This window comes from Scyliorhinus canicula, chromosome 19, assembly GCF_902713615.1.
Source record: "Scyliorhinus canicula chromosome 19, sScyCan1.1, whole genome shotgun sequence".
Lineage (NCBI taxonomy): Eukaryota > Metazoa > Chordata > Chondrichthyes > Carcharhiniformes > Scyliorhinidae > Scyliorhinus > Scyliorhinus canicula.
In genome coordinates, this window is record NC_052164.1 from 106,475,664 (window position 1) to 106,501,931 (window position 26,268).

The 26,268-nt window shown below is 50.7% G+C and overlaps 1 protein-coding gene across 1 annotated transcript in view; it reads right to left on the bottom strand.

Annotated features, from left to right (window-relative positions):
* The window catches only part of grik4 (glutamate receptor, ionotropic, kainate 4), a 229,077-nt gene that overhangs the window by 12,232 nt on the left and 190,577 nt on the right, over nucleotides 1–26,268 (bottom strand). Inside the window, exons 15-19 of the mRNA XM_038778816.1 lie at nucleotides 18,101–18,210; nucleotides 17,578–17,751; nucleotides 14,364–14,529; nucleotides 14,057–14,282; nucleotides 6,638–6,766 (exon numbers count right to left, since the gene is read on the bottom strand). Coding sequence (XP_038634744.1) covers nucleotides 6,638–6,766; nucleotides 14,057–14,282; nucleotides 14,364–14,529; nucleotides 17,578–17,751; nucleotides 18,101–18,210 — 805 coding nt within the window. The remainder of the gene's footprint in view (nucleotides 1–6,637; nucleotides 6,767–14,056; nucleotides 14,283–14,363; nucleotides 14,530–17,577; nucleotides 17,752–18,100; nucleotides 18,211–26,268) is intronic.

The window sequence follows — 26,268 nt, forward strand, 5'->3', positions numbered from 1 at the left end:
GAGGTGACCAGAACAATCAGCAGAATACACCCATCTAAATGTGGACCGAGCTCACCAGGCTGCCCGGGAGGCAGGTTTCACCGCCATTGCTGACATGTCCTGTCCCCAGAGTGCGATCGGCGACATGCCCCGGGTCCAGGGTGCGATCGCCGATAAGCCCGGGTCCAGGGGGTGTTCGCCAACATACCCAGCGTCCAGGGTGCGATTGCCCACATGCCCCGGGTCCAGGGGGTGATCGCCAACATGCCCCGGGTCCAGGGGGTGATCGCCGATAAGCCCAGGTCCAGGGGGTGATCGCCAACATGCCCCGGGTCCAGGGGGTGATCGATGGGATGCCCCGGGTCCAGGGGGCGATCGCCAACATGCCCGGGTCCAGGGGGTGATCGCCAACATGCCCCGGGTCCAGGGGGTGATCGCCAACATGCCCCGTGTCCAGGGTGCGATCGCCAACATGCCCCGGGTCCAGGGGGTGATCGCCGACGTGCCCCGGGTCCAGGGGGTGATCGATGGGATGCATGTCGCCCTACGGGCACCTGCAGATGACAGGCTGCCCTACACAAACCGAAAGGGGTTCCACTGGATTGTGCAGCTGATATATGACCAATACCTGGGCATTGTGCATGACACATTCATCCTGTGACACTCCACAATTCTCAGCCTCTTCGAGTCGCCTCCCCAGCTGGGGGAATATCCGCTGTGGTTGTGGCTGATTACACGCATCCGGAGGCCACAGACTGGCGTGGAGACCCGCTACATTGCGCCCATGCAGTGACCAGGGGCATGGTTGAGAGGTTCTTCAGCCTCCTGAAGATGCGGTTCAGTTGCCTGGTGATGCACTATCAATTATGACGAGACGAGAGTAGAGAGTAATCGAGGCTGTATTACGCAGAGATGTGGAGCCTCCTGCAGCTGCTGCTGAAATGCCTGCAGCTCGGAGAGCCCACACATTTATACTCCGCCTACTGGCTGGCAGCTCCAGGACCCATTCTCCTCCGCAAACACGTGCGGCTCCGCAAGGCGGACCTGTTGGTTGAGAGGGTACAACTACTCCATGCAAACTCGCAGTACGCCTATGTAGCGTACCCCGACGGCCGCCAAGGCACAGTCTCCCTCAGGGTCCTGGCACCAGCTGGGTCCCCTCACACCCCCACCTCTGCCCCGGCGCCACCCTCCCTCCCCCCGGGGAGTTGATGCCTTGTGGACAGGAGGTGCCTGACGTAGAGTTTGTTGGTCTGCTGCGTGTAGTTCTCCTTCAGTAGCGCCATGGCCTCAGCGTAGGTAGGCGCATCCCGGATAAGGGGAAAGATGTCGGAGCTCAGCCGTGTGTAGAGAATCTGCAGCTTCTGTGCCTCTGAGGGTGATTCTGTCGCAGATCTGATGTAGGCTTCAAAGCAGCTAGCCAATGGGTAAAGGCTGACTTGGCGTTGTCTGCTTGAGGGGCAGCTGCAGGAGATCAGGCTTGATGCGGAGATCCATCATTGTAAAATCTCTGCTGAATAAATTGACGCTCTATCAATTACGATGAGACAAGAGTAGAGAGTAATCGAGGCTTTATTACGCAGAGATGTGGAGCCTCCTGCAGCTGTTGCCAAAATGGCTGCAGCTCGGAGAGCCCACACATTTATACTCCGCCTACTGGGCGGAGCCAGCAGGCAGGGATCTACCCCTGTACCTGTAGTACAGGGGCCTTACCGTAATACCCTCATATGCAGTATACACAATACAACAGTGGTGACTACCACACCTGGACCACTCTGGAGGGGCCCCCCAGTATGGCGCTGCATTGTGTTTGCCTGCTGCATCCTCCACAACTTCTTGCAGCTAAACGGTGATGTGCTGGATGAGGAGGAGTGCCAGTCTTTGTCCGACGAGGAGGATGCGGGGGAGGGCGAGGACGGACAGGACATGGGGCGCAGGCAGGCATGGGAGGCCGCACGATGTGTGTGCCAGGGCCAATGTGCACGAGACGTTCTGATCGCCTCCAGGTTAACCGACTATAGGGGAACTGGTCAGGGGCACGAACACCACATCCCACCTCCACACCCTTCCCTTCCCCCAGCCACGCTTCCGTGATATATACCTGCTGCACTTCGGGTGTATGGGCCCTGGATTGGCAGTAACAGCTGGTCTGGTCCATAGGTTGGAGGACGATGACAACCCCACACTGTAATGAGCTCTGGTGCTCTGCATCAATCCCTGGGGTGGTGGGGGTGGGAACGGTGGGGAACCCAGCCCATCTACAACGTCCACCAATGCACCACCCCCTGTCTGGCCTTCACAGGCCAGCCCACCCCTCACACCCTTATAACCCTATCAATATAATATGCCCTGCATGCATGCCAATTTAACTGGTGCCTAACCTTCTGACGTTATGGGCCCTAACGCTACGTCTAGGTGGATCCCCAGATGGTACATCAGGAGTGGAGGTTGCCTGCTGTGATTCCCGCCCTGTCACCTGGGTCCCTGTTAGCGGCCGTTTTCTGGAGCGACCCAGTTTGGATGGTCCCGGCTGGCATGGTGCAGTCCTGTTCTGCCCGCTGCCCACCAGAGACGGGGGGGGTGGGGGTGGGGGGGGGGGGGGGGGACGAGTCTGGGGCCCTGCGGTGTTCTGGCATCTCTACTGCGGGAGTCACTGGCATAGTCCCCATTATATCCTCCTCACTCGGGGTGCCTGATGGTCCCTGGGCTACTTCATGGGACGGGGTGTGAGAGGAACTATCCCCTGAGCCGCCCCCACCACCTGGCGCTGCCAGTCTTGAAGGCTCGCTCTCGTCTCGCCCAGGGTCTGTAGGTTGCATGCTCCGTCTGGGTCTGTGCCACATTAGCCAGTGACTGTGCCACATTAGCCAGTGACTGTGCCACATTAGCCAGTGACTGCGCCACATTAGCCAGTGACTGCGCCACATTAGCCAGTGACTGCGCCACATTAGCCAGTGACTGGGCCACATTAGCCAGCGCCTGGGCAATGTCACCAACGTTTCCAGCCATGGGCTGCTGTGACTAGGCCCACGCTGAGGAGCGCTCCAGGTGGCTCTGGCACATGGCTGCCTGTGAGAAGGCAGCTCTGTCCTGGGCCCTTCATGTTGTCCCTGGCTCTGTGACTGCATCTCCAAAATTGATGGGACTGTCTGTTCCAGAAGCACAAAACCCTCTTAGACGGCAGCTATTCCCTGGGGTCAACCTGCCCTCTGACCATCTGCCCCTTTGGGAGTTCCTACTTCCACCTGCTTTACTGGATCAGCTGTTTGGTCAGGAGCCTCTTCACTAAAGTGCCCAAACCAGGTGAGTGTCTCTGGGATGGTGGAGGGTGTTGGAGAAGCTGTGACGGGAAATCAGTGTCATCCTCGGAGGTGAGTGCCGGATTTTTCTGCGTATCAGGGATAGGAATCAACTCCGTGTCGGTATTGCCATCGCTGCTCAGCACTGGCTGTGGCTAGAGGCCGGAGACACCAGACAGACCTACCCCATCACCAGCAGGTCCTGTAAGACACAAGACAATAATAATAATCTTTATTATTGTCACAAGTAGGCTTACATTAACACTGCAATGAGGTTACTGTGAAAAGCCCCTAGTCGCCACATTTCGGCGCCTGTTCAGGTCACAGAGGGATAATTCAGAATGTCCAATTCACCGAACAGCACGTCTTTTGGGACTTGTGGGAGGAAACCGGAGCACCCGGAGGAAACCAGGCTGGTGGGAGAGGGGATGGTGGTGGGAGAGGGGGTGGTGGTGGGAGAGGGGGTGGTGGTGGGAGAGGGGGTGGTGGGAGAGGGGGTGGTGGTGGGAGAGGGGGTGGTGGTGGGAGAGGGGGTGGTGGTGGGAGAGGGGGTGGTGGGAGAGGGGGTGGTGCTGGGAGAGGGGGTGGTGCTGGGAGAGGGGGTGATGCTGGGAGAGGGGGTGGTGGGAGAGGGGGTGGTGGGAGTGGGGGTGCTGGGAGAGGGGGTGGTGGTGGGAGAGGGGTTGGTGGGAGATGGGGTGGTGCTGGGGAGGGGGTGGTGGGAGAGGGGGTGATGCTGGGAAAGGGGGTGGTGCTGGGAGAGGGGGTGGTGCTGGGAGAGGGGGTGGTGCTGGGAGAGGGGGTGGTGGGGGAGGGGGTGGTGGGAGAGGGGGTGGTGGTGGGAGAGGGGGTTGTTGGGAGATGGGGTGGTGCTGGGGGAGGGGGTGGTGGGAGAGGGGGTGGGGCTGGGAAAGGGGGTGGTGCTGGGAGAGGGGGGTGGTGCTGGGAGAGGGGGTGGTGGGGGAGGGGGTGGTGGGAGAGGGGGTGGTGGGAGAGGGGGTGGTGGGAGAGGGGGGTGGTGGGAGAGGGGGGTGGTGGTGGGAGAGGGGGTGGTGGTGGGAGAGGGGGGTGGTGGGAGAGGGGGTGGTGGGAGAGGGGGTGGTGGTGGGAGAGGGGGTGGTGGGAGAGGGGGTGGTGGTGGGAGAGGGGGTGGTGGGAGAGGGGGGTGGTGGGAGAGGGGGTGGTGGTGGGAGAGGGGGTGGTGGGAGAGGGGGTGGTGGGAGAGGGGGTGGTGGGAGAGGGGGTGGTGGTGGGAGGGGGTGGTGGGAGAGGGGGTGGTGGGAGAGGGGGTGGTGGGAGAGGGGATGGTGGTGGGAGAGGGGGTGGGGCTGGGAGAGGGGGTGGGGCTGGGAGAGGGGGTGGTGGTGGGAGAGGGGGTGGGGCTGGGAGAGGGGGTGGGGCTGGGAGAGGGGTGGTGGTGGGAGAGGGGGTGGTGGTGGGAGAGGGGGTGGTGGTGGGAGAGGGGGTGGTGGTGGGAGAGGGGGTGGTGGTGGGAGAGGGGGTGGTGGTGGGAGAGGGGTGGGGCTGGGAGAGGGGGTGGTGGTGGGAGAGGGGGTGGGGCTGGGAGGGGGGTGGTGGTGGGAGAGGGGGGGTGGGAGAGGGGGTGATGGTGGGAGAGGGGGTGGTGCTGGGAGAGGGGGTGGGGCTGGGAGAGGGGTGGTGGTGGGAGAGGGGGGGGTGGGAGAGGGGGTGATGGTGGGAGAGGGGGTGGTGCTGGGAGAGGGGGTGGAGCTGGGAGAGGGGGTGGTGGTGGGAGAGGGGGGGTGGGAGAGGGGGTGATGGTGGGAGAGGGGGTGGTGCTGGGAGAGGGGGTGGTGGTGGGAGAGGGGGTGGGGCTGGGAGAGGGGGTGGTGGTGGGAGAGGGGGGGTGGGAGAGGGGGTGATGGTGAGAGAGGGGGTGGTGCTGGGAGAGGGGGTGGTGGTGGGAGAGGAGGTGATGGTGGGAGAGGGGGTGGTGCTGGGAGAGGGGGTGGTGCTGGGAGAGGGGGGGGGGGCTGGGAGAGGGGGTGGTGGTGGGAGAGGGGGTGGGGCTGGGAGAGGGGGTGGGGCTGGGAGAGGGGGTGGTGCTGGGAGAGGGGGGGTGGGAGAGGGGGTGATGGTGGGAGAGGGGGGGGGGGTGGACAGATGATCACACTGTTCGACATTCTGCTACATGCAGCCCAGGGGGTGGCCAGAGCACCCGACCGTGGCGGGCGGTATGGTTGCTGGCATGTGGTGCATGGTGGGGGTTCTGAAGCACTCCAGGTCAGGGAGGAGGGGGTTACGGGTGTGTGGGGCGGGGTGGGGGGTTCGCCCCCCCCTCCGGGTGGGGGAGGGGGTTATGGGTGTGTGGGGCGGGGTCAGTGCCAGGGGCACAGTGCTGCCAGCTCACCCTGGCCACCCCAAGGAGGTTGTGCGGTTTCTCTGGGCACTGCAGGCCGGTCCGGGCAGTGTTGCTGACCGTCTCTGCCACCTGCGCCCAGGCACAGCGAGCGGCTGCAGCTGGCAGCCTCCTTCCCGGGCCGGGGTCCAGGGTCACCCTCCTCTCCTCCACGGAGACCAGGAGGGTCTCCAGCTCGACATCGGTAAACCTAGGGGCTGCTCTCCTCTCTTGGTGTCACCTTGTTGGCTGGGATGAGTGTGTATGTGTGTGTGTGTGTGTGTGTGTGGGGGGGGGGGGGGGGGGGTTATGCGTCTGTGCGACTGCAGCTTGTCAGCCTCCTGAGTGTCAATCACGAACCCGGCCAATCCCGCACCGTTTCTCATTGGAATGGATTGTGTTCCACGTGGCGCCGGCGCGAGACCCTCAACGGTCGCTGAATCGAGCCAGGTGCAGCTTCACTGTCGTGGAAACCCACCAATCCTGCCCCAGCGTCAACACAGTCTCAGGAACGGAGAATTCCGCTGATGACTTTTCATTCCCGTTAGATTCAGGCGAGTGTTCAATTAGGAAAATTGAAAAACTCAGGAATTAAAATCACTTGCCAACTTGTCTTCACCCACACCCACCCCGGCCCCTACCCCCCCACCCCGGCCCCGACCTTTCACCCACCCCGGCCCCTACCCCCCCCACCCCTGCCCCTACCTTCTCCCCACCCCGGCCCCGACCTTCCCCCCCACCCTGGCTTTCACTTTCTGTGACGCTCACCCACCCATTCACCTTGCCCACCCCCCCCCCCACCCTGCCCAAATCAATATTGGTCTCAGTGGAGATCAGCAAGTGCAGGGTTAATGAGTGAAGAGACTTGATGTGAGTTAGGATACAGGTAGCAGAGTTTTTAAAAAATCCATGGGATGGAAGAACTCGGTTTGATTTCTAGGATAATGAAATATTCTCATTCTCTGATAAGCGACACGTTAACGCAATGCTTCGGCCTCACCTTTTGCCCTGAGCTCTCCTTCCTTCGGGCACTTTCCTCCGTCCCACCACTTCCGCTTTAACACTTCCAGTTGGTTATTTTCCTGAAGTTGGAGAATGGCCAAGTCAAATTCATTACGAAAAAGTGAAGCTGTGGGAAAAATACAGACCGATTAGTAAACAGAACGGCAACAAAAGACAGTTCACTGAATTGCAAGACCTTCCATTGTGTGTGGGGGAGATCAGCAGGCATGTTTCACTGGCTGATATGCAAACTATAGATTAATAGCTACAAAATAAACATTCAGAGTCTCTGTAGATATGGAAGTAGACTTCAGTGAAAGATAACATACAAATTGTTATTGGACTGCACGATGGCACAGTGGTTAGCACTGCTGCCCTACAGCACCAAGGACCCGGGTTCAATTCCGGCCTTGGGTCACTGGCTGTGTGGAGTTTGCACTTTCTCCCCGTGTCTGCATGGGTTTCCTCCGGGTGCTCTGGTTTCCTCCCACAGTCCAAAGGTTAGGTGGGTTGGCCATGATCATTTGCCCCTAGTGTTCAAGTATGTGGTTAGGTGGCATTACGGGAGTGGGTGTAGGTAGGGTGCTCTTTCAGAAGGTTGGTGCAGTCTCGATGGGACAAATGTCCTCCTTCTGTGCTGTCGGACTAAATGCTCTGGTTACTTACCGCAGCCAGGTTTCTGGCTGAGTTCCCATACTTTACCACTGGAAACGCTCCCTTGAAGCAAGAGACTCACATAATGCTGCTATTCAAAACCTGAACAATTTCACTGTGCTCCTGATATAAGGGTTCAGCTGATGACAAAACCTCAGTAATCTTTGAAAAAGAAACATAAAGACTTACAAGGGCACGATGCAAGTTCAAGTTTTCAAAAGTTTGTGTTATGAGCCTTCTCAGGATTCTAATATGCAGTACTATTAATAATGGGCATGACCCAATGGGAGAAGTTCTGAGCACCGTATTGGGCGCGACTTCCTGGGTGCTTCCTGACGGCTGATTTGGGCGAGATTGCAGCCCATATCTAATGGATCTTAGGGCTGGAAATGATAACCCACCAGCTTCACCAGCACAACCCACCTCTGCCCAGCAGTGGTATCCACACTTGCCATAGACTCCCCATTGATGCATAAAGCATGCAGCTCACAATGGGAAAGGACCAAGGCAGGCAGTGGGGTGCCGGATAACAGAATCCTCACCCCCGATGAGGAATGGGTCCTGGAGATCGTAGGGGTTGTCTGAGGAGAGAGCAGTCACTGACAGCGAGGTTGGCCTGAACCGCAGAGGTGAGGGTTCACTGACCCTTCACCCAGGTGACCTGCCTCAAGTGACCTCCCTCAGTGACCAGTTTCAGTAAGATGAAATGGTCCTTTCTTGGCACTGCCTGTTCTCTCACAGGATCACCATCTGATGGAGCTGGGCCACTGGGGACGACCTCCACCCCCTCCAGCTCCTTGCCACCCAAGAGAACATTTTGGAGAAGTACTCTGAGGATTTCACCATCGATGCAACACAGCTGTCATCCTCACCCTCCACCAGCGTAGACAAACACCTCGGTGGGGGATAGTAGTGGACAGGCCTCTGGGGCACAATCTGGTGAGCATCACACAGTTGCTGATGCACATCAGGTGGAGGCAGGAACGCCCAGGTGAGTTGGACGTCTGCTGGATCCCTGATCCCAGCTGGGTCCCAGTCAGATGCCGAGCCTCTGGACAAGGTTATCCCGGATCTGGTGCAGTCACTAGGACACGGCCGTGAGATTCAGGAGGGAATGTCAGCGACACTCCGGTGAGTGCATAGCCAATTGGAGGAGTCCCAAAGGCAATGGGTCAGGAAATGGCGCCGGCAATGCGTGGCACTGAGGCCAACACTGGAACCTCAGTGGAGAGCCTGCAGCACGAGATCAGCATCATAGAACATAGAACAGTACAGAACAGGCCCTTCGGCCTCAATGTTGTGCCGAGACCAAGATGAAGCTATCCCACTCCCTGTCATTCTGGTGTGCTCCATGTGCCTATCCAATAACCGCTTGAAAGTTCCTAAAGTGTCCGACTCCACTATCACAGCAGGCAGTCCATTCCACACCCTAACCACTCTCTGAGTAAAGAACCTACCTCGGATATCCCTCCTATATCTCCCACCCTGAATCGTATAGTTATGCCCCCCTGTAACAGCTACACCCACCCGAGGAAATAGTCTCTGAACGTCCACTCTATCTATTCCCCTCATCATCTTATAAACCTCTATTAAGTCGCCTCTCATCCTCCTCCGCTCGAAAGAGAAAAGCCCGAGCTCCCTCAACCTTTCCTCATAAGACTTATCCTGCAAACCAGGCAGCATCCTGGTAAATCTCCTTGGCACCCTTTCCAATGCTTCCACATCCTTCCTGTAATGAGGTGACCAGAACTGCACACAATACTCCAAATGTGGTCTCACCAGGGTCATGTATAGTTGCAGCATAACCCCGCGGCTCTTAAATTCAAGCCCCCTGTTGATAAACGCTAACACTCTATAAGCCTTCTTCACGGCTCTATCCACTTGAGTGGCAACCTTCAGAGACCTGTGGACATGAACCCCAAGATCTCTCTGTTCCTCCACATTACTCAGAACCCTGCCGTTGACCCTGTAATCCGCATTCAAAATTTTCTACTGAAATGAATCACCTCACACTTATCAGGGTTAAACTCCATCTGCCATTTTTCGGCCCAGCTCTGTATCCTATCAATGTCTATTTGCAGCCTACAACAGCCCTCCACCTCATCCACCACTCCACCAACCTTGGTGTCATCAGCAAATTTACTGACCCACCCTTCAGCCCCCTCCTCCAAGTCATTGATAAAAGTCACAAATAGCAGAGGACCCAGCACTGATCCCTGTGGTACACCGCTGGTGACTGGTCTCCAGTCTGAAAATTTTCCATCCACCACCACCCTCTGTCTTCTGTGTGATAGCCAGTTACTTATCCAATTGGTCAAATTTCCCTCTATCCCACACCTCCTTACTTTCTTCAAGGAGCCACACAAAAGGTTGCTGCATAAGATAAAGATGCATGGCATTGAGGGTAAAGTAGTAGCATGGATAGAGGATTGGTTAATGAATAGAAAGCAAAGAGTGGGGATTAATGGGTGTTTCTCTGGTTGGCAATCAGTAGCTAGTGGTGTCCCTCAGGGATCCGTGTTAGGCCCACAATTGTTCACAATTTACATTGATGATTTGGAGTTGGGGACCAAGGGCAATGTGTCCCAGTTTGCAGATGACACTAAGATGAGTGGTAAAGCGAAAAGTGCAGAGGATACTGGAAGTCTGCAGAGGGATTTGGATAGGTTAAGTGAATGGGCTAGGGTCTGCAGATGGAATACAATGTTGACAAATGTGAGGTTATCCATTTTGGTAGGAATAACAGCAAAAGGGATTATTATTTAAATGATAAAATATTAAAGCATGCCGCTGTGCAGAGAGACTTGGGTGTGCTAGTGCATGAGTCACAAAAAGTTGGTTTACAGGTGCAACAGGTGATTAAGAAGGCAAATGGAATTTTGTCCTTCATTGCTAGAGGGATGGAGTTTAAGACTAGGGAGGTTATGTTGCAATTGTATAAGGTGTTAGTGAGGCCACACCTGGAGTATTGTGTTCAGTTTTGGTCTCCTTACTTGAGAAAGGACGTACTGCGCTGGAGGGTGTGCAGAGGAGATTCACTAGGTTAATCCCAGAGCTGAAAGGGTTGGATTACAAGGAGAGGTTGAGTAGACTGGGACTGTACTCTTTGGAATTTAGAAGGATGAGGGGGGATCTTATAGAAACATATAAAATTCTGAAGGGAATAGATAGGATAGATGCGGGCAGGTTGTTTCCACTGGCAGGTGAAAGCAGAACTAGGGGGCATAGCCTCAAAATAAGGGGAAGTAGATTTAGAACTGAGTTTAGGAGGAACCTCTTCACCCAAAGGGTTGTGAATCTATGGAATTCCTTGCCCAGTGAAGCAGTAGAGGCTCCTTCATTAAATGTTTTTAAGATAAAGATAGATAGATTTTTGAAGAATAAAGGGATTCAGGGTTATTGTGTTCGGGCCGGAAAGTGGATCTGTGTCCACAAAAGATCAGCCATGATCTCATTGAATGGTGGAGCAGGCTCGAGGGGCCAGATGGCCGACTCCTGCTCCTAGTTCTTATGTTCTTCATGAGCCGACCATGGGGAACCTTATCAAATGCCTGTATGTTTTCAGGAAGCAGTCAGATACAGCACTTGGGGAGAAGGGGATCAAAGGATATGGGGGAAAGCGGGATAAGGCTATTGAGTTGGAGGATCAGGCTATAGCAGATCAGGCTCAAAGGGCCAAATGGCCTTTCCTGCTCCTATTTTCTATGTTTCAATATCATCCGGTGCTGCCAGTCCTGGTGGATCCTCATTGTTTGCACCATGGTCTTGATACTCCTCAGTCTCTCAAGTGAGTTGTTCGACCCCCTCGGGGAACAGGGTGCCACGTTTCACAGTCACAGAGGTCAGGCATCCCCAAAGCGAGGAGCACGTCTGTGCGCTGCGATGTTTGTGTGTAGACTATGGTGAGAGAGCGTTTAAAAGCAGCTCCCCCTTGTTGACGGCGAGAAGCTAAAGTGCAAATCTGGCGAATGAGATGCCGAGACAGCTAGTAATGGCGAAAAGCTCTTGGAGGCTCATTTTCAGCTCTAAGTGCTGTTGAATACAAGCCACACTCTCCCCAACGCGGCCTTCGAGGCCAATCTTGCCAAACCCGCCCAAAACAACAGTTACCAATGTTTCTGTTGAATCACACTCAGTTGGCGCGTTTTACAGTAAATTAAAGAGGAAGGGCGATGTAAAAGAAAGTACCGTTTCCTCGAGAATGAAAGCGGGGAAGTTATTCTGGGGAAGAAGGAACTAGAGAGGAGTTAAATAGATATTTTGCATCGGACTTTACGGGAGAGGATACAACAAGTATCCCAGAAATAGTAAAAAATATGGGAGAGTAATTAAATACAGTCACCATTACCAGAGATTTCATTTAGGCAAACTAAGGGCGTTAAAGGCTGACAAGTCCCTGGGACCTGATGGTTTGCACCCCAGGATCTGAAAGAAGGTCGTGAATGTATTGATAGTCATTTTCCAAAATTGCTTGGATTCTGGAACGGTGCCAAAGGATTGGAAAACTGCCAATGAGGTTCTCTTGTTCCAAAAGGGAAGGAGGCAAAATGTAGAAAACTACAGGCCAGTTAGCCGAAAGAGTCATTGGAAAATATTAGAATCAATTATTAAGGAGAGAAAAGCAGTGCATTTTGAAAGTCACAATCTGATCAGGCAGAGTCAGCCTTCAGGAAGAGAAATCATGTCTGACCAATTTACTGGAGTTCTTTGAAGAGGTGTCTATATTTTCAAAATGCATTTGATAAGGTGCCACTCAAAAGGCTATTACACAAGATAGGAGTTCATGGTGTTGGAGGTAATATTCTATCATGGATAGAGGATTGTGAGTAGCAATAAGGGGTCTTTCTGAGGTTGGAGGGCAGTAACCAGTGGCGGGCATAGGGATCAGTGCTGGGATCACAGCTCTTCACAATATATATGAATGATTTGGAGGAAGGAAGTCTGGCCAAATTTGCAGATGATGCACATGTGGGAGGGAAGGCAGGTTGTAAGGAGCATAATTAATTTGGAGAGATATTGACAGGTTCAGTGAGTGGGCAGAAAATTGGCCAATGGAATTCAATGTGAAAAAATGTGAAATTGTTCATTTTGGAAGAAAGAATGAGAAGATGGATTATTATTTAAATGGAGAGAGATTGCAGAAAGCTGTAGCTCAAAGGGACTTGGAGTCTTGTTCCTGAAACCCAGACAGTTAGAAGACGGGTGCAGATGGTAATAGGGAAGCAAATGGAATGCTGGCTTTTATTTCAAGGGGGCTGGAGTATGAAAGTAAAGAGGTGTTTCTGCAACTGTGCAAGGTACTAGTGAGGCCACATTTAGGATACTGAAATGAAAAATGAAAATTGCTTATTGTTACAAGTAGGCTTCAAATGAAGTTACTGTGAAAAGCCCCTAGTCGCCACATTCTGGCGCCTGTTCGGGGAGGCTGGTACGGGAATTGAACCCGCGCTGCTGGCCTTTTAGCCGTGTGCTAAACCAGCCCCTGTGCACTGTTTTAGTCCCCTTACTTAAGGACAGATATATTATCATTGGAGGCAGCACAGAGGAGGTTTACGAGGATTATCACAGAATTTACAGTGCAGAAGGAGGCCACTCGGCCCATCGAGTCTGCACCGGCTCTTGGAAAGAGCACCCTACCCGAGGTCAACACCTCCACCCTATCCCCATAACCCAGTAACCCCACCCAACACTAAGGGCAATTTTGGACACCGAGGGCAATTTATCATGGCCAATCCACCAAACCCACACATCTTTGGACTGTGGGAGGAAACTGGAGCAGCCGGAGGAAACCCACGCCCACACGGGGAGGATGTACAGACTCCGCACAGACAGTGACCCAAGCAGGAATCGAACCTGGGACCCTGGCGCTGTGAAGCAATTGTGCTATCCACAATGCTACCGTGCTGCCCTTATATCCTGGATATAAAGGGACTGCCATATGAGGAAAAATTGAACAATTTGGGTCTATACTCCTTGGAATTCAGGAGAATGAGAGGTGATAGGATTGAAACATAAGATTCTCAGGGGGTTATACAAGGTAAATATTGGGAGGATGTTTGCACTCATGGGACAGTGTAGAACCAGAGGACAGTCGCAGAATTTTCTCTCCTAAAGAGTGGTAAATCTTTGGAATTCTTTTCCACAGGTCGCTGTGGAGGCTCAATCTTTGAACATTCCCAAGGCTGAGATCGCTAGGTTTTTATGCAGTAGGAGAATTAAGGGTTATACAGATAAGGCAGGAAAGTGGATTTAATAAGTGTTGGATCAGCTTTGATCTCATTAAATAGCAGAGTAGACTCGAACAGTTGAATGGCCTCCTCACGTTTCTATCTTTTATGGTCTTTGCACATCTGCCGGTTCTTTTAATATTTCTCTGTTACCTCAATTAATACCTTTTATGTGATCGGAACATTTTATCAGAAGTATGTTTAGATAATTTGTTATTCCTGCAGCCTTTTATTTTCCCAATTTTTTTCAATCTTTTTTAAATGACTATTTATCTTTCAATCTTCAGCACGAGTGAAAATTCAAGGGTGTTAATCTGCCTTTCCTCTTTAAATATGTTGACTGGTCTGTTCTGTATTTTCATATATTTATCTTAAAACTTGAAGCTCAACATCAGACTTGCTGCTTGACTGTGGCAGGCACTCCGATCATGAGGATCTATCTTAAAATGATGAAAATCATAACATTGCCTCTTTAAATTATACACATGAAAAATGTAATTTTTACTCAACCATTACTGAAAACTAGTTTGACGCACCAAGTGGTAGCCCTATACCGTATCCTTTGGTATCCAGGAGACCTCCGATCTGTGTAAGGTTGCAATTACGTTGCCGGTGGTACTCATTCATGGTAGATTCCAATAAAAAGGCATAGTTGGAGTTCAGAACTCGAGAAATTCCTTCTTCTGTGCTTTTTACAAAGACACTTGGCTGTTTGGAATGCATATAGTTCCACATATGCTGGTAGGTCTGGTATCGAGAATTCTGAAAGTCAAGCAAAGTGAAATTTCTCAATTATACTGAAGAAGTTAACAGCAGAAAATTAAACTATTGGTTGTGTTTTACCTGGAAGAATGTCATGCTTGACCCTCTTTGAATTGTCCCATATTCAATGTTTGTTTGCTCAGCAAGATCATCAACTGATTCTATTGGCACATCCATTCTTTGCACAGTGAGGAAGGCAGCCAGATTGGCTGTGTAAGATGATATGATAATCAGTGTGAATGCCCACCTGGATACAAACATATATCATTAAGCCAACAAAACAATAAAAACTGTAAAAATAATGATAAATTCTAGGTTGGCAAGAGTTGTATCTTTGGTTAGTTGACTTTCAATATTTCACAGATTTCTATTGATTATTTTAAAATCTGATTAGTTATCTCAGAAACCACAACCATATATGTACAGTCATTTATAACCTCAAAGATTAGTTCCTATAATGGTCATGCTAATCCACAAGATTTCAGTTACAATCCCAAACAGAATTTGCTAGCTCCACCTGCAAGTCAACAACAGGAATTTCCTGGATGGTATTGTAGCTACCTGGGGTGGCCACGTGCCGATTTCAAAATGGACACTCATAAGGAGTGTAGGGAAAATTGGACAACTACAGAGAACACAAGCAGGTGCAAGGTTTCCTGTGTATTAAGATTTGCAGAACCCAGACAGAACTGAAACCAATAGCCATTAACATATTAATGGGCTACCTCCAGGGACAAAAAGCAACATTAAAACAATCAAGACCAAGCCAGACTCCCCGGCGCCAGCGGGAGCTAGAACAAAGGCAGGCCAACGGACATATAGGGCCCGCCCAACGATCAGGGAACACCTCAGGTATTGGAGAAATCGATTAGAACGATTGAGACATGGTCCAATTAATTGGGACCAAGTCCAGGGTCCGCCCAAAAGGGCGTGAAACCCCTGGGACCTATAAGATAGCGTCCCCAAGTTCAGTTCGTTCCTCTTGGCCTTGGCTCTCAGCGAGGAGAGACCTGCCCAGCAGCTGCATCAACCAAGTAAGTCTCAGATCAACGCACGCTACGAGATAGACGCTCCTAGCGACTATTCCGTACCAGCTCGAAGCCGACAGAATCAGAACCGGACAAAGGCCATTGTTCCTCTGACCTGGTGGGCCATTCGAAGCTAAGTATAGGCTTTTAGTAGTAGTGATAGTTTAGCAAGTAGAGTTTATGCATGAGTAGTGATTGACTGTGTGTATAATAAATGTGTATTGATTTCAAACTTACTAACTGGTGTATTGAGTTATTGATCAGTACTTGGCTTTGAACCTCATGGTGGTATCAGAAAGATACCTGGCGACTCTAGAGCAAAGGTTACTAAAACAGAACAATTAAAGAGAAAGCATAACGAGCAACAGTATCCTAAATGCAAAGGGAGGATGTGTGAACTAAGATGGTTCCAGAAGAGAGACTTATAAATGTTTTTAAAAGATAGAAATTTCCCAGCGACCAATGGAAAGATTTCAAGTTTTAAGACTCGTACGGCATCTAACAAGTTAAAATCAACATTGACTAAACATTATTCAGTGGAGAACTAATGCACTAAAATACAGCATTTCTTCATTAACTAATTAACTCCACCAAAAATGCACTATGACCTATTTGTAAGTTATGCCACATTCTTTGAAAGCTGTGAATGGCTTGCAGTAATGGATCCGTGGGAACCAGATGCAGTTCACAGCTGTTCTCCTTTGGGGAATGGACACGTAGAGCTTCAAGGTAAGTGCTACAGGTGTAATTCCTCTCATTGCTCGTGGCTGGACTGCTCTCTAACGTCTAGTCAGGGATCCCTATTCTGCCGCCTGGGCGTGAGTGCTGTGCCGGCAAAGTGGAGAATCCAGTTCCAAAAATCTGTTTATTCCAGCATTAAAAATATTCAACAATGGAGCACCCACAACTACCGGAGTAGAAAACTTCAAAGAGTCACAATCCTTTGTCGACTAGGGGATCTCTCTGTTGTTTAAAATGTGAAAATATTAAAATTATAAATGCCTCAATAAAATATTTTCCAAAAAGAACTTTCTAAATTCCTTGTACGAGACCAGCCGAGTCTCTCTGAACTGATTTACCAGTTGATGGATCCTGGGAACCTGGAGATCACGTTTGGGTTCTGGTTTGGACTCCAGAAGATAATAAGAAATTATTGAGTTTGTGGCTTCTTATAGAGAAAGCGATGGACACAAGCGTTGGCTTTCTACAGTGTGCTGAAACCCCTTGGATTGGATATTGTCATGGTAATGTCACTTTAAGAAATGTTTGTCTGCTCAAGTTACTGCAGTGATGTCAGCGTGTGGGTGGAGATGGGCTGCCTGTCAGCTTTTAGTTTCACTTTGAGAAAAGCTTGGGTGTGTCTGTGTTTTTTTGCTTTCAGTGTTGGAGCTGCAGCCAGCCAAAGAATGTGTAATGTTGTTCTCTCTGCCATGTAAAGACTATCTCTTGATCATTTGGTGAATTCGGAGTGATAACTGTTCTCAGTAGTAAATTTAAACCTGATGTGCTTCTGTTATGTCTTATGGATGTTAAAAGGAAAGTTTAAGGATTACTTAGTGTTGTATTCTTTGGGGGGTTGTATTTGAATTGATGGTTGCTAAGATGTTCACTGTTTGTTTTAAAAAGGTTAACTTGAGTTCATAGAATAAACGTTATTTTGCTTTAAATAAATACATTTCGATTTCTGCTGTGCCACACCTGTAGAGTGGGCCGTGTGCTCCCCATACCACAATCTAGTAAAAGGCTTGGGTCAGGTGATCTCCATGATACACTTTGGGATTCTCTAAACCCTGGCCCATAACAATATCCTGACCTAGATTTCTGGCCATCTATCTTTGTTGGTTTCCAATGATGTCCTAACCCTCCAGCAATGAATGTAACTGCAAGGTGATATAAAGTAATGACCCCCCCCCCCCCCCCCCCCCCCCCCCCAGCGTCAAATAATTTACTAGGTTAATCGTCAAAGTTTACAGGCAGCAGTATCCTGGCATTTATTCCAGAATTACTTCCTCATGAATTTTAGGTCACCTTAGGTCCATTTCTTTTTGTGTGTAATAGTCTGCCTTAATATTTCCAGCTTGGAACGCTTCATCATAGAATCAGACAGTGCTGCAGCATCTAATGAGCCCAATTGTTCCACTTTGGCATCACTAATCCTCTTTTTCTCCCATAATTCCAGAATTAACTTGCTTTCAAGCAATCATTGCCAACCCACACTAGGCATCACTTATTTTAAGTCTATATTTTAGCAACTGGAGACTTCTTACCATACTCCACTAACACAGCGTGTGGAGAGTGCTCGAGGCATGATCTCGGATCCTTGCTGCATGAAGCCACCTACTGGGAACCATAGGCTGTTTCCGAGTGAATACTGATTGACCAACACGTTACATTTTCCTCGCAAGCAGGGTTGAGGGTTATACCACTCATAAGGAGACAACCTGAAAATAAATCATTGCATCTAAAGACCAGAGGTTGTAAAAGTTCCTATTCAACGCTGTTTTGTAGCTAACTGGTCAAAAGCTATCAACTACATATCAGAACATCAGCAGTTTTCTGTGTTGCCCAAATGTTGCCTATAAGTGAAGAAGATTTATACAAATCATAATGACCATTGACAAGAGCTCTTCAGCTCTTGTTCCATTAGGTGTGATTTAGTCAAACCCATCACTTTAGCCGATATTAAAACTTAGAAAATAATAAATATCAAATACATAAAGACATTAATGTACAAATGGAGGGACTTAATAAAACAAACAATGGTTTCACAGGACTCCCATGTGACTATACCTGGCTACAAGGAAGAGAACACAACTGACTGCAAGATAGGCAAGAACCATGAAGAGCCAAACACCAGGAGAGAAAGGGTCCAGGAAGGAAAAATAACCAGGTTTCCTACCCTGAAATACAGTAAGGAAAGGACATCATTGGCATGGAACATCTTTCTTTCAGTATGACAGGAAAAACAATACAGCAACAATACAGCAACAATACACCAATACACTAGAATGAGGTGAATGAAATGCAAACTTTCACACCTTTAAACTGGAACTTTAACCAATGGACCAGGTTTTACTGAACTCCCCAGATGACAGCTGCCGAGGTGGGGCAACAAGGAACATAAATGCCAAAGCGCCACGTCTGGAGGGCAACCCAATGCAGTCCAACCACTGGGCAGTTTCCAGTGGCAGGAAAGGTAGCAGCTCAGCTGACCAGCGAGTGGTGGTGGGAAACCCACAACTGAGGGCCACCTTCCCTGGCCACTTGCATCCTGCCAGGAGCAGAGCAGTCCCCGTCACATGGGAGGCTGCAAGTTGCATGGAGGCAGCTTCTATGGTCTCAGGAAGTCCATTGCAACCCGAGTCTCCAAGATCCAAGAAGGGAGCTGCTAAGGGGATCCCCTCTCCAAATGTCAGGACCTATCTGCTTGGCCCCAGCAGAAAAATGAGCAGAAACCGTCGAAGGTGCCTCAAGATGGAGGTGCCATCTTGTTATCCTCGCTGCCTCAGCAGCGCTCATCCCTCTATTGGCTCAGCAAAGGCTTCTGAGCTGCTGACTTTTGATTGGGCAGACTGGATAAAGGGGAACCAATAAATAAAATGTGCCTAAATTTCCAAAAGACATTCAATAAAGTGCCACATAAAAGGTTTCTGTGCAAGGTAAGAACTCCTGGTGTTGGGGTGATATATACACTTAGCCGATTGGCTAACAAACAGGAAAACAGCGTCGGGATAAATGGGTCATTTTCAGGTGAGCAAAATGTAACCAATAGAGGTTCCAGAGGGATAAAGACTGTGAACTTGCCAATTTACAATTTGTATTAATAACTTGAATGAAAAGACAACAGCCTAATTTGTTGTTGATATAAAGATAGATATAAAAGCAAGCTGTGAGAAGTCAGTAAAGGGATATTGATTGGGCAAAGTTTTGACAGATAGAAATGTGGGAAAAAGTGAGGTTAACTTTGGCAGAAAGAATTGAAAAGCTGAATATTATTAAATAAAAAGAAAGTGTTGAATGATTGGTGCCCTTGTACATGAATCACAAAAGATCAGCATGCAGGAACATTGCAAAATTAGGAAGACAAATGGAATGTTGGCCTTTATCAAAATGGGGATAGAGTAAAAGTTGGGAAGTGGATAACTTGCTACAACTGTACCGGGCAGGTTAAACCACAGCTGCAGTCATTTCACTGGAAACAATTGGAAATAGTTCACGAGGCTGATTCCTGGGCTGAAGGGATTGCCTCATGTGGAAGGTTGAGCAGGCTGGGCCTTTACTCATTGATGTTCAGAAGAATAAGAGGTGATCTTACTGAAACATATGAGATTCTGAGGCAGTGACAGGATAGATGGTGAGAGAATGTTTTCTGTCATAAGAACTAGGAGCAGGATTTTGCAAATCAGCCCCTCGAGCTCAGCCCCTCAGACTCGCTCCGCCATTCAATCCATCATGGTTGATCTCATCTTGACCTCAACTCGACTTTCCTGGACGTTTTCGATAACCTTCAACCTATTACTAATTAGAAATCTGTCTAACTCCTTAAACGTATTCAAACTGCTGGCATCCACCGCTCTCTGGGATAGCGAATTCTACAGATTCACAACCCTTTGAGAGAGGTACGACGGAGTTCTCCGCTGGCGGGACCCTCCGCCTTTCCGGCAGCGCACTCACTCCTGGGGATTTCCTGACGGCCTGGGGGTGGCCACAATGGGAAACCCCATTGGCCGTGGGGGTGGCCACAATGGGAAACCCCATTGGCCGTGGGGGTGGCCACAATGGGAAACCCCATTGGTGGTGGGGGTGGCCACAATGGGAAACCCCATTGGCCGTGGGGGTGGCCACAATGGGAAACCCCATTGGCCGTGGGGGTGGCCACAATGGGAAACCCCATTGGCCGTCTGCCGGGAGGGAGGATCCCACCCATAATTTCTCCTCATCTCTATTTTAAATCTGCTACCCCTTATTCTTAAACTATGACCTCTCTTGTCCCACAATTAATAATAATAATCTCTATTGTCACATGTAGGCTTACATTAACACTGCAATGAGGTTACTGTGAAAATCCCCTAGTCGCCACATTCCGGCGTCTGTTCGGGTACACAGAGGGAGAATTCAGAATGTCCAAAATGGAGCATCCCACCGGGAGTTTCCATGCAGAGGGATCTGGGTGTCATTGTGCATGAATCGCAGAAAACTAGCATGTAGGTACAGCAGGTAATAAGGAAGGCAAATTGAATTTTGGCCTTTATAACTAAAGAAATAGAGTATAAAAGTAGAGAAGTGTTGCTGCAACTGTACAAGGCATTAATTAGACCGCACCTGGAGTACCGTGTACAGTTTTGGTCCCCTTATTTGAGGAGGGATGTAGTTGCATTAGAGACAGTTCAGAGTTGAGAGGTTTGTCTTATGAAGCAAGATTGAGCAGTTTAGGCCCATACGCTCGTGTTTAGAAGAATGCAAGAATGTTCAGAAGAATACCTAACAGCACGTCTTTCGGGACTTGTGGAAGGAAACCGGAGCACCCGGAGGAAACCCACACAGACACGGGGAGAACGTGCAGACTCCGCATAGACAGTGATCCAAGCCGGGAATCTTACCCGGGTCCTTGGTGCTGTGAAGCCACAGTGCTAACCACTGTGTTACCATGCTGCTCCACTCCACATCTACTTTGTCAACAATGTTTATCATCTTCGAAACCTCAATTAAATCTTGCATTCTTCTAAACTAGTGATCTCAGGATTGCTACCGGTGCAACGTGCAAGTGAGGCAAGGAACAGAGAGCGAGTGCAGCTGAACACGTGGCTACAGGGCTGGTGCAGGAGGGAAGGCTTCAGATATGTGGATCATTAGGATATCTTCTGGGGAAGGTGGGGCCTGTACATGAAGGACGGATTGCACATAAACTGGAGGGGCAGCAATATCCTGGGTGAGAGGTTTACTAGAGCTCTTCGGGAGGGTTTAAACTAGTTTGGCAGGGGGATGGGAACCAGAGCTATGGATCAAGGATAGGGTAGCTGTTGAACAGGCAGAAATAGTATGAAACAAGTCTGTGAGAATGATAGACAGTTGATAGGGCAAAGTTGCACTCAGTGGAATGGGTTAAAGTGTGTCTGTTTCAATGTAAGGAGAGTCAGGAGTAAGGGAGATGAATTTAGAGCATGGATCAGTACTTGGAACTACGATGTTGTGGCCATTGCAGAGACATGGATTTCACAGGGGCAAGAATGGTTGTTAGATGTTCCAGGTTTAGATGTTTTCAGAAGAATAGGGAGGGAGGTAAAAGAGGAGGGTGTGTGGTACTGTTAATTAGGGTGTGCATCACAACTGCAGAAAAGGAGGTAGTCAAGGAGGGTTTGTCTACTGAGTCAGTATGGGTGGAAGTCAGAAACAAGAAAGGAGCAGTCACTTTATTGGGAGTTTTCTATAGACCCCCCAGTAGCAGCAGAGAGATGGAGGAACAGATTGGGCGGCAGATCTTGGAAAGGAGCAGAAGTAACAGAGTTATTGTCATGGGAGACTTCGGCTTCCCTAATATTGACTGGAACCTCCTTAGTGCAAATGGTTTGGATGGAGCAGATTTTGTCAGGTGTGTACAGGAAGGATTCCTGACTCAATATGTAGATAGGCCGACTAGGGGGGGAGGCCATATTGGACTTGGTGCTCGGCAACGAACCAGGCCGGGTGTCAGATGTCTCAGTGGGACAGCATTTCGGTGACAGTGACCACAACTCCTTGACCTTTACCATAGTCATGGAGAGGGATAGGAACAGACAATATGGGAAGGTATTTAATTGGGAGAGGGGAAATTATACTACCATCAGACAGGAGCTGAGGAGCATAAAGTGGGAACAATTGTTTTTGGGGAAATGCACAACAGTAATGTGGGGGTTGTTTAAGGAGCACTTGCTGCGAGTGCTGGATAGTTTTGTCCCACTGAGACGAGGAAGGAATGGGAAGGTGAAGGAGCCTTGGCTGACAAGAGAAGTGGAGCTTCTAATGAAGAGGAAGAAGGAAGCTTATGTAAGGTTGAGGAAGCAAGGATCTGGCACGGCTCTAGAGGGTTACAAGGTAGCCAGGAAGGAACTCAAAAATGGACTGAGGAGAGCTAGAAGGGGACATGAAAAAGCCCTGACAGGAAGGATTAGGGAAAACCACAAGGCGTTCTACACTTATGTGAGAAATAAGAGGATGATCAGAGTGCGAGTAGGGCCGATCAGGGATAGTGGAGGGAACTTGTGCCTAGAGTCTGAGGAGATGGGGAGGCCCTAAATGAATATTTTGCTTCTGTATTCACTAGAGAGAGGGACCTTGTTGCCTATGAGAACCGTGTGAACCAGGTTAACTGACTCAAAGAGGTTGATATTAAGAAGGAGGATGTGCTGGAAATTTTCACAAGCATCAGGATAGATAAGTCCCCTGGGCCTGACGGTATATGCCCAAGGTTACTATGGGAAGCGAGGGAGGAGAATGCTGCACCTTTGGCGATGATCTTTGCGTCCTCACTCTCCACTGGAGTAGTACCGGATGATTGGAGGGAGGTGAATGTTGTTCCCCTGTTCAAGAAAGGGAATAGGGAAATCCATGGGAATTACAGACCCATCAGTCTTACGACTGTGGTGAGCAAAATATTGGAAAGGATTCTGAGAGATAGGATTTATGATTATTTAGAAAAAAATAGTTTGGAAAAAAAAAGTCAGCATGGCTTTGTGAGGGGCAGGTCATGCCTCACAAGCCTCACTGAATTCTTTGAGGATGTGACGAGACATATTGATGAAGGTCAGGCAGTGGATGTGGTGCATATGGATTTCAGTAAGGCATTTGATAAGGTTCCCCATGGTAGGCTCATTCAGAAAGTAAGGGATACAGGGAAATGTGGCTGTCTGGATACAGAATTGGCTGGCTGAAAGAAGACAGTGAGCGGTAGTGGATTGAAAGTATTCTGCCTGCAGGTCGATGACCAGTGGTGTCCCGCAGGGATCTGTTCTGGGACCTCTGCTCTTTGTGGTTTTTATAAATGACTTGATAAGGAAGTGGAAGGGTGGGTTAGAAAGTTTACTGATGACACGAAGGTTGGCGGAGTTGTCGATAGTGTCGAGGGCTGTTGCAGGTTACAATAGGACATTGACAGGAAACAGAGCTGGGCTGAGAAGTGGCAGATGGAGTTCAACCTAGATAAATGTGAAATGATTAATTTTGGAAGGTGTAATTTGAATGCTGAATACAGGGTCAAAGGCAGGATTCTTGGAAGTGTGGAGGAGCAGGGGGATCTTGGGGTCCACGTACATAGATCCCTCAAAGTTGCCACCCAGGTTGATAAGGTTGTTAAGAAGGCATATGGTGTGTTAGGTTTCATAAACAGGGGGATTGAGGATTTCCGATGGTGGTGGCCATGGAGGAGTAGGTCGCACATTTGATAGCTCCCGCCTGTGACGGACTTTTGGACCTTTTCCCCTGGTTTTTATGGGATAAATCGGTGAAGAGTGAGACAGTAAGGAGAAATCGCCCTCCGGTGTATGGAGAATTGGACCAGAAGTGGCCGTGTGAGAAGACAAAGTTCTACAAGGAAGACGCGAGCAGAGCTGGTAACGCGGGAAAGCATGGCGGAGAGTAAGGGCCGCGGGGAGACGGCACAGTTTTCGATGGGGGGCAGCTGGTGAAGTTTTTCGAAGATTGCTTCAGCAAGCTGAAGAAGGACAAGAAGGACACGATTAAGGCTTCGATTGATCAAGTGGTTCAGAATCAGCGGCGGAATTTTCCGACCCACCGCAGGGTCGGGGAATCGCCCGGGGCCGGCGTAAATCCCGACCCCGCCGTGGCCGGAATTCTCCACCACCCGGGAATCAGCGGGGGCGGGAATCGCGCCGCGCCGGTTGGCGGACCCCCCGCGGCGATTCTCCGGCCCGCGACGTCAGGCCTCTTCCGCTGACGTGGGTTAAACCACCTCGGCGGGAGCAGGCGGCGCGAGCGGGCCCTGGGGTCCTGGGGGGGGGGGGGGGGGCGCGGGGCAATCTGACCCCGGCGGGTGCCCCCACGGTGGCCTGGCCCGCGATCGGGGCCCACCGATCGGCGGGCGGGCCAGTGCCGTGGGGGCACTCTTTTTCTTCCACCACTGCCACGGCCTCCACCATGGCGGAGGCGGAAGAGACCCCCTCCCCTGCGCATGCGCCAGGGTGACGTCAGCAGCCGCTGACGCACCGGCGCATGCGCGGACTCACGCCGACCGGTGAAGGCCATTTGGCCAGATGTTCGCGCCGGCTGGCGGGGCGCCAAAGGCCATTCGCGTCGGTCGGCGGAGCGGGAGCCACTCCGGCGCGGGCCTAGCCCCTAAAGGTGCTGAGAAGTCTCACCTTTGGGGAGGCCCGACACCGGAGTGGTTCTCGCCACTCCGGAACGCCGGGACCCCCCGCCCCGCCGGGTAGGGGAGAAACCCGTCACAGGAAACCCACAGGAGAGCAATCCAGGAGGCGGAGAAAAAGGTGTCCGAGCACGAGGAGAACATAACCGTGTTGGAGACCAAGGTGGAGATAGATAGATAGAGAAATACAGCACAGAACAGGCCCTTCGGCCCACGATGTTGCACCGAACTTTTGTCCTAGGTTAATCATAGAATTTTGGACAATTTTTCATGGCCAATCCACCCAACCTGCACATCCTTGGACCATCCTTGGAGATGATAAACAACTGCCAGAAAAGAATGCAGGAGAAGCTGGAGAACCTGGGGAATAGGTCCAGGAGGCAGAATCTCAGAATTGTCAGCCTCCCAGAAGGCAGTGAGGGATCGGATGCGAGGATTTGTGACGGCATGTTGGAGAAGTTGATGGGGGCTGAGGCTTTCTCTCGGCCCCTGGAAGTGGATAGAGCGTGCGAGGAAGCCCCAGTGAACGAGCCGCCGAGGGCCATGGTGGTACGCTTACACCGATTCCTGGACAAGGAACACGGTGGGCCAAGAAGGAACAGGGCAGCAAGTGGGAGAATTGTGAGCTGCGCATTTATCAGGGCCTGGGTGGCCTAGAGGCGAGCTGGGTTTAATTGGGCAAAAACGACCGTCTTTAAGAAGGGGTTTAAGTTCGGGATGTTGTACCCAGCCCGTCTGTGGGTCACACATGAGGAACGGGACTTCTTCTTTGAAACACCGGACGAAATATGGACTTTTATTAAAAAAGAGGCTGGAGACTAATTAAAAGACACTGAACTCTTGGAGAAGTACTGTGGCGGTGATTTGTTGTGCTGGGCTGTATAAGTAGTGCTATGTGTAATAAGGGGCTGTTTGGGTGGCTAAAGGTAACTTTGTCTTACAGGGAGCTGGTTAGAGGGGGGATGGGCTTTGGGATTGCTTCTGCTTTTTGTTTTTTTTTCTAAAGTGGCTGTTTCTTTACTGTTCTTTTTCCTGATGTTTGTTTACTGGGGAATGTGATACATTTAATATGTTTGTCCAAGTGGGGGGAGAGGGGAGAGAACAATGGGGAGACAGACTGCTTGGGGCCAGGGGTGGGCGCTATCAAATCAGCATGGGTCAGCTGACTCTCGGAAGCGTAGTTGGGGGTGAGCAGGTGTTAAGCTGGAGTTTGACTTGGGGGGTTGGGTTTCTAGTGTTGTTGCTGGGCGGGGGGGGGGGGGGGTGGATAGAGAGGGGGGAAGAGCTGCTTTGCTGACAGGGGAGGAACTGTTACTAGGGGACAAATGAGAGGCCAGGAACGGTGAATGCCCAAGGGGCGGCTCGAGGAGGTGGAGGGCGCGAGCTAGAGGCTAGCCTAAAAAGGGTGATGGCTAGACGTCGGGGGGGGGGTGCTGGAAGCCCCCTGACCGGGCTGATTACAGGGAGAAGCCCCCCGACTGGAATCCCCCCGACCAGGCTGATTACAGGGAGAAGCCCCCCCGACCGGGCTGATTACAGGGAGAAGCCCCCCCGACCGGGCTGATTACAGGGAGAAGCCCCCCGACCGGAAGCCCCCCGA